Source organism: Galleria mellonella, unplaced genomic scaffold, assembly GCF_026898425.1.
Source record: "Galleria mellonella isolate WM207_F2 unplaced genomic scaffold, CSIRO_AGI_GalMel_v1 utg36, whole genome shotgun sequence".
NCBI classification, from domain to species: domain Eukaryota; kingdom Metazoa; phylum Arthropoda; class Insecta; order Lepidoptera; family Pyralidae; genus Galleria; species Galleria mellonella.
Window position 1 is genome coordinate 6,488,676 of NW_026442086.1, and position 8,165 is coordinate 6,496,840.

At 31.4% G+C, this 8,165-nt stretch overlaps 1 protein-coding gene across 1 annotated transcript in view; it reads right to left on the reverse strand.

Moving 5' to 3' along the window:
- Positions 1-6,028, reverse strand: part of LOC113520700 (palmitoyltransferase ZDHHC8) — a 36,211-nt gene extending 30,183 nt beyond the window's left edge. The window contains exons 1-2 of the mRNA XM_052897208.1: positions 5,836-6,028; positions 2,637-2,755 (exon numbers count right to left, since the gene is read on the reverse strand). Of these exons, the coding sequence (XP_052753168.1) occupies positions 2,637-2,755; positions 5,836-5,927 (211 nt within the window). The 5' untranslated portion in view covers positions 5,928-6,028. The remainder of the gene's footprint in view (positions 1-2,636; positions 2,756-5,835) is intronic.
- Between the last annotated feature and the right edge of the window lie 2,137 nt (positions 6,029-8,165).

Here is an 8,165-nt window from a genome sequence, read left to right on the forward strand (position 1 = left end):
TATATATATATATATATATATATATATATATATATATATATATATATATATATATATATTATCTGATCATAATCGATCGTCAAAAAATAAAATAGGTATACATTCATTGTGATTCTATGAAACATCAATGTCAATAACCTTCCAATATTTATTGATAATAATATGCTATTTTCGATCACATTTTGTACGAATGATAATCACTGCCCATTGCGAATGGTGAGTCATTTAAAGTAAACAACTTTGAAATAACAAAAAATCAACATTTAGGCATCTATACTAATATTGTAAACATGAAAGATTTTATTTGTTTACTTGTTTATTTAAAAAAAAAAATTTAAACACCCCTACGAAAATTACAATAACGTAATAAAAAATTTGCCTATTCAAGTTGATATATGAAAAAAAGAATTAATCTTTCTATCTGTCTACCCGTGCGAATTCGGAGCGTATCCCTAGTTATAAAACAAATTCAACGATCATTTCTATAATAAGAGTTTCTACCCGACTACAGAAGATAAGGGTAATGTTTTTTCAATACATAACAATGTATATAGGTATATGTCAAAAAATTTTAAATTATAAAATTCCACATTAAAATTATTTATGCATAGAAAATAACAGGCAAATTGGAAATATCTATTTGTAAATCATTCAAAGCAAGTGAACGCGAGTCTGTCTAGTTATATTTTCGTTAAGGACACACTTGCGGAGTAGGCATAGAGAATTGAATGTCAGACTTTATTCACTTTCATAATTCATCTCGGATATGCACGCCGGTTCTGAAGACTCTAGACTCCTTCCTTAGATAGAATCCGGTGTATCTGATCATAATAGGTTTTTTTTAATAGGTGAAAATGGCATGGTAACCTCAGCTACGCTATCGATATACACTGGCTGGGTACCAGTGAGAGGTAATAGGTGAGGATGAAAAGGCAGGTCAGTTATCCCATCGTGACTAATTCAACGATAAATTAGTCACGATAGTTTCCAGAGGGAACCATTTGGAGGTCGACCTGATAGGATGTATTGAATCATAATAGGTTAGTCTAGGTCTCCTCCGGTAACTGACCGTCCATTATCTTTCACATAAACGTGACAGAATTAAAAAACATTCGTTATTTATTAACAATTTATTGTTGTCATATAACCTAACTCTAAACTCATCCTGTCGGGTCGACCTCCACACAGTCTCCTTTAGGAACCATCGTGCTCAATTCCAGGTATATTCATCACAATGGGCTAACTGACCTGTCCTTTCATTCTCACCTATCATTCCTCACTGGTACTCCACCGACGTATACCGTCAGCGCGGGCTACAATTCCATTATCATCCATTGAAAAAAAGCCTCTAAACTTAGGAGACTACAGGTTCAATTTTGGAATCACCAAACCGCAGTCAAACATTCTGCCACTGAGCTATCACCGATTATATAATACATAGATAATGATATAGAAATAGAATGCCATATCTAATGTTTAATAAGCCACGAGACCTTGTTTGTCAACAAACAATAAGACATCAGTAATTAGTAGTTGCACAAATGCGTTATCAGTTCGTGGACATAAAATTATTTTATCACAGATAAATGATAAGGGGACGGATATTCTATGTTCACGACATAGGTACCTATGTGTAGGTACATAAGTAAACGTAACAATATAAGAAATCAAGATTTTGCTCCGCTACAAGTATACATATTTTACTCTGCAGCAAATATATCTTGTTCCCCATTAATTATAATTTACTCCATAAAAATATACCTATAGTAATAAAACATACCTCGCCGTGTGGTCTCGGCACAAAATGGTACTTTACTGGGTACAGAGGAATAACACCTGAGTCCTCAGGAATGGCAACGTATGGGGGGTATCATGGGCGAAACAGCATACTCTGTTATGTCCATGGTACTGCTCGTGTGTATAGGGGACGGTTACCACTTTCCATCAGGTGGCCGTCAGCTCGTTTGCCATTCTAAGTATATTGTTTAAAAATAAAACATGTAAGTAAATTGTATAAAAAAAAAGAATTGTAACTGCGGTTACGAACGCACTTACCAAGAGTGGCAACTAGGCAATATCTCCCAATTTTATTAATAGTGCTTACTACCGATCCCCATGCTAGCAATATACCTTATCAGATCGACCTTCCCATGGTCCCCCTTGAAAACCATCGTACTGAATTCCAGGTGTATTCATCACGATGGAGCTAATTGACCTGCTTTTTCATTCTCACCTATCATCCCTCACTAGTGCTCGCCAGCGTTAACGGAGACAGGGTTATCATCGATCCCCCCCATGGAAGAGACCTATGATAATAAAACACATCAACGTACTACTGTTTCTTACGTGAAAATTTGGAATAGAGTTTGCTTCGCGACAAACAGTTTTTTACTACGATAGATATAAAAATAAAAAAACAGCGACTTCAATTTTATTACTAACTTATTTACGAGTACTAATTGCTTTAAGTTCTCTTAGTTCCCTCTTACGACACCTACGGAAAAGAAGTGGCCTAATCAGTGCCGGGACCGCATGACGAAAAGACGCCTATGATAATCAAGTAATTTGAGAATTCTTTCTTTTAAGTCTTATAAACGTATAATAAACTCTCCTTAATTTCTACGTAATCCACTAACCTTTTGGTATAACGCCCGGGTCCATGAAAGTGGCCAGTGTAAAATTGGCCAAAACAAAAAACGTTATGACACCTTGATATGCAGGTACCCATGGGTGCTTGTGGAGGTAGTATTGACACCTGTAACAAACATTACATATCTATTTAATTCTATAGTAATTTTTTTAGTGGATTGAAACCAAGTGAACTATTACCAAGGGGTTCTTCAAAAGGGGAGTAAAGAGGTTTCATCAGGGTCGGCAACGCGCGCTTAATACCTCTGGTATTGCAGGCGTTCATATGCTACGGTAGCCGCTTACCATCAGGTGGGCCGTATGCTTGTTTGCCACCTCAGTGGTATAAAAAAAAACAAAGGGAGAATGCAGAAAAGTTGTTTGTTTGAATAACTCTATCCCATTCGAGTTTCTGCTATGAAGCATCTGTGACCATGCTTGCATGTGTGCTATGGTTTGAAAAATAGTATATAGAAGCGGAATAACAGGATATGGAAGCACACTATTAGTTCTCAGGAGTGACAATGCATGAGAGGTGCCATACAGGATGGACCTTAGGCTGTCATTTTTTGGCTAAAACTTTTATTAAAAATAGAGTACTTTGTGTTTTGTAGGTAAAAATTACTACATGTTCCTGTATCGCCCATACATGTACCTGTATAGGTGATAATTCTTGAAGTGTTCTTATTTTTAAATTTTAATTAAATAAAACTAATTCTTCAGTTTAGTCAGAAAATTTGACACTTTTTCATTAAAATTTATAAGTACAAAAGACATTATAACACGTTGTTATAGATGTACTTAAAATTATTTAACATAACATAAGTAAATGTTTGACTAGTTAAGTACAAATACCTTATCACTGCAACAAATTCAGTAAAATATATCTCCTTAAACGTAATCATATCAGCTGCACCCATATGGTATATGTACCATAGAATATTATAGGTAAGTATGACTAATAAGAAACAAAGAGGTACATTTTATGTTTAGAATTATTTTTTACGTTAATAGGAGCCAGCAACATTTAATATAATAACATATATGCTCTATATTATGTATTATTATTAGGCATGGGTACTAATCCAATATCTATATATTGGGTTCCACTGGATGGATGGATTTATAGTAGAAAAAAAGTCTTCATTCATTTTGATCACAACCATATGGGTTGGATATCTTTTTGAATATAGACTACCATAAAGAAGGGTTCGGAGTTACTTGCAACCACTGACACTCTGCAATGCATTTCAGATCGTCTTCATCTAGTGGGGGGTCATCCTACACTGTGTTTGCCAATACAAGGTTGCCACTCAAGAATTTTTCTTCTAGATATTTTAAATATATATATGAAAACACATAATGTAAATGATATACTATTTGACAGAAAAATATATTTATAGATGATATGGTGTTAAGTCTGTTATTTACACTTTCTAAATGTATTAAAGTTTAATAAATATATAAATAAATTTATAATGCTATAAAGGCAAAAATAATGTTCAAATAAATACATGTGTTATGTATAGTTTAAATACTGTGTAAACAATACATATTTAGTGTAAGCCAATGGCAGCACTTGCCTAATTCAGTATAACATGACTAATAATTCCATGAACATCCAAACAATAGATTTCAAGTGAATTACTCACATCATAATTTGTTTGGCAATAAACATTATTATAAAATTTGCTGAATTCCATCTTATCACAAACTTTAGGACATGGTTTGCAACTGATTTTCATTCTGGTACAGAATATATGAATATTTTGAAAGAATCTTTTGCCTCTGAATATATAAATACTAATATTATGATGTAAACTGTTAATTGTCCTTAATGCTTTTTATGTTAACTTTGGTCAAATAAATATATTTTATTTTAATGTCTGTTTACTTAATGTATCACTATACATTCGCTAAAAATATTTTTTTTTTAAAGAATATATGTTGTATATTCAAAAAATAACTGAAAAATAGCTCCATAGACATTTATGTAGAAGTATATGCCAATAAAACAAATAATAATGCTATTTCGCATCATTTCCAGGTTTATTTTCTTTTTGACATTTGTAAAACTTCTATCACTTTTATTTTTATTAAGCACATTTATAAACTATTTACCTTTTATCTTTTTATTATGATATCATTGCTTGGTAAGGTGAGAATTCTAGAATGAACACCTTTTACATAATATTCATAACAAAAAACATTATATAAATTATGTTTATTATATATACAACCACTGTTTACTGAACAAACAAACTCAGTCAATAAAACTCTTGTATGAATGTAAAGCCCAAGTGCTCTGCCCATTTATGCTCTACTCTGAAAAATATTTAGTTTTTTGTACATTAAAAAGATTATTTTAGATAATGTTAAATACATTTTATTGTTAAAATAACAAATATATTTATTTTCCTCTACATAAAATTCACATAAATTAAACTGGTACCAGATATAATTTCCTAATTAGGTTTCCTAAACATAATATTTTCATTATAATATATACTGAAATATTTATTTACATTCATGCAATCTATGATATTTTGTATGAATACCAGAACCATCAATATTAAGATACATAACTTTTGTATTGAACAATAAACAAACCAATCTTACTCTGTGAAAGTTAGTGAATATACATTCTGTTGACTTAATGAAATCTATTAAGGGTAATTTTACAGATGTTGTATCCTTTATTTTAAATTTTAAACAGGCCAATGGTAATTTGATTGTATTTGGTATCTAAAATATAACAACATTCACTGTTTTATGGTACCTTGATTAGTACTCTATCAAATAACAATTAGATCTAAAACAGATTAACTTTGAAATCCAGGATAGTGATATTCTAATATATATGATACTAAATGATATACAATTATTTTTTAATTACTAGTACTACTAGCAATTATGGGGCTTAGCCAAGGGCAAATAATTGATGTTTCTGACAGGGTAAAGCTTCTGTTGGTCTATTACTTATTGCTTATGATGTGTAACAAATGTGATAAAATCGTGTCCAATAGAACACCGATGTTGTGCATTTTATTTGTAATACAATTCATCAAGGCATTAAACTTATACATTACAATGAAGGGCAAAGGTACAGTCCCGAGATATTAATAGAAACAAACCTACAATATCGCGTGAAAGTTGTCAAACGAAAATTATGAATTTGTAGTCAATTTATGATAATAATATACTTACGGAAAATAAAAAAACAGAGATGTCGTGCCCAATAGTAATGTCCAGGCGAATGTCGCTGGGATGTATCTCGTTTTGAGGTCGCATTTGGGCATATTGTGTCAATTATAATTCCCTAAAAGCAAATTAACTCAGTTTTATTCACTACAGATCAACATGGCCGCACCTATTAATCTGACAGCTGCGCAGCAGTGTTGCAATAATTACATTTTAGGGAATTAGAGACGTGCTTAAGCTTATTTTAGACAAGTGTGCTTAAATATATTAATAAGTTTAAAATTAGAAAAAAATACATTCATAATAATACTTAGAATTTCTTAAAATGCAGTAAATCTATTACATAAATATTGATAATGTGATGATAATCTGGCATTTAGCGTAATTGTTTCAGATAGCCGCTCCCACCGATAGAAATTGTAAATAGTTCATAATATTTTAATAGTTCTATAATATCTTGATAGGAATAGATTAATAGGAATAGTTTTCGAATAATTTACAATGTTTCAATAGTAACAGTTTTTATGTTTATATAGTAAGTCTTATTTCCGAATATATATTTAGTTCCGAATAGTTTATCGTTTTTCTCCTAAGAATTGTTATACAGAAATAGTCATAGAGATAGCAAAAATAATATAGACAATAAAGAGGAATAGTAATTTACTATCGACCCAACGTTGTATAGTAACAGGTTGGGCACAGTGGTTCAGATAGGCACAAAATTTATAGTATAGAGTTTTAATTATGTTTTTCATATGGCAATTAAATAAATACAATTAAAAATGTATAAGATATAGAAAATAGACAGTAAATAGTACATAATAGTAATAGTTTATAGCATAAGAATAGCTTAGGTTGGGAGAAATAAAGGTTTTTCTCTTGCCATGTTTTACTGTTCTATAAAATAGCAAAAATAGTTAGGTAGGACATAAAATCTTATAGAATACCTATGACTGTATTAATAGGACGTAGGATGGTACAGCTAATAGGTCCCAAATGGGGCAAATTCACGTGAAAAACGGGAAAATAGTTGACAGTTTTAATAGGCCATAATAGGGCCTATAATAGTCTAAATAGGTGCCAAATGGGCACGAAATAGATAGAAATAGCATAGCCTTCCCTGAAAATGGGAAAAACAGCAATTGCAAACCGCACGCCGCGCAGCGCACAACGCATGAAAAAAGGGTTATCTATAAGTATGTCCACCTATAATAGTAAATCTTAGGTTGAAATTGTAATAGTATAAGGGAAGTAAAATAAAACAGTCAGAAGGGGCGAGGATACTAGTTTGCCGCCGATTCGATGGCCAACGGCGATAGTTACCTATAAAAATAGGCCCCATACGGGCCACCGTTCATAACGAAGTTGATTATTCATCACGATAGACTAACAGGCATGTTTTTATCTTAACCTTTCATCCTTCACTGGTGTCCTGCCAGTGTATACCGTTAGAGCGGGCAATGCCACCATTTTATTGTCGTCCATTAAAAAAATATGCAAACAAAATTTTGTTTTCTAAATATAATATAATGAAACTCTCTTAATTCTTCCATCCAACAAAATTTAAAGTGTTATTTGAAGAAACTGACAACTTTATATTTTAGCTTTATATTTATACAATCAAATTAAATAAATCCTAATAGTAACAACATCATACGGGTATATTTGATACTGTAATATATGTACCTCAATGTGATCCACCTATTCTTAACCGTCTTCTTGAATCTTGTGCTATGTGGGTAATTATTACCGTTTGTGATGAAAAGGTCGCTTTGTCTCTCTCCTGTGTTAATAGATGTATACTTGCTTCATATGTAGACCATCTATGGAAGCTATTACAAACTTATTTTAGCTATTTGAGTGTTTAATTTTTCTCCTTTGTGCGAATTTCTCAATTTAAAATACAGTGGCAAAACAATAATGATTAAAATAGGTATTTGGGACGTTTTAGTTTAGTTTTTATGAACAAGGAAATAAGTTTTTATCCTGTTTATCGAAACTGTTGATCTCGAGAATAATTACTTTGATATTGTTATGGTTAATTACTAGAGAGTAATATATTTAAGAAAGTTGTATCTATATTTATTTACAGTTTTTGTGTAAATACAAAAGGTAAGTAAAGTAACGATGAAGACGATGAACAATAATATATTTTAATACCTACAAACACATCACTACTGTAAGCCAAAAACTAAAAACAATTTTTGGCAACAAACAACATTTTCTGTAAAATATTTTAATACCTACAAATACATCACTACTGTAAGCCAAAAACTAAGAACAATCTTTGGCAACAAACAACATTTTCTATAAAATATTTTAATACCTACAAAGAC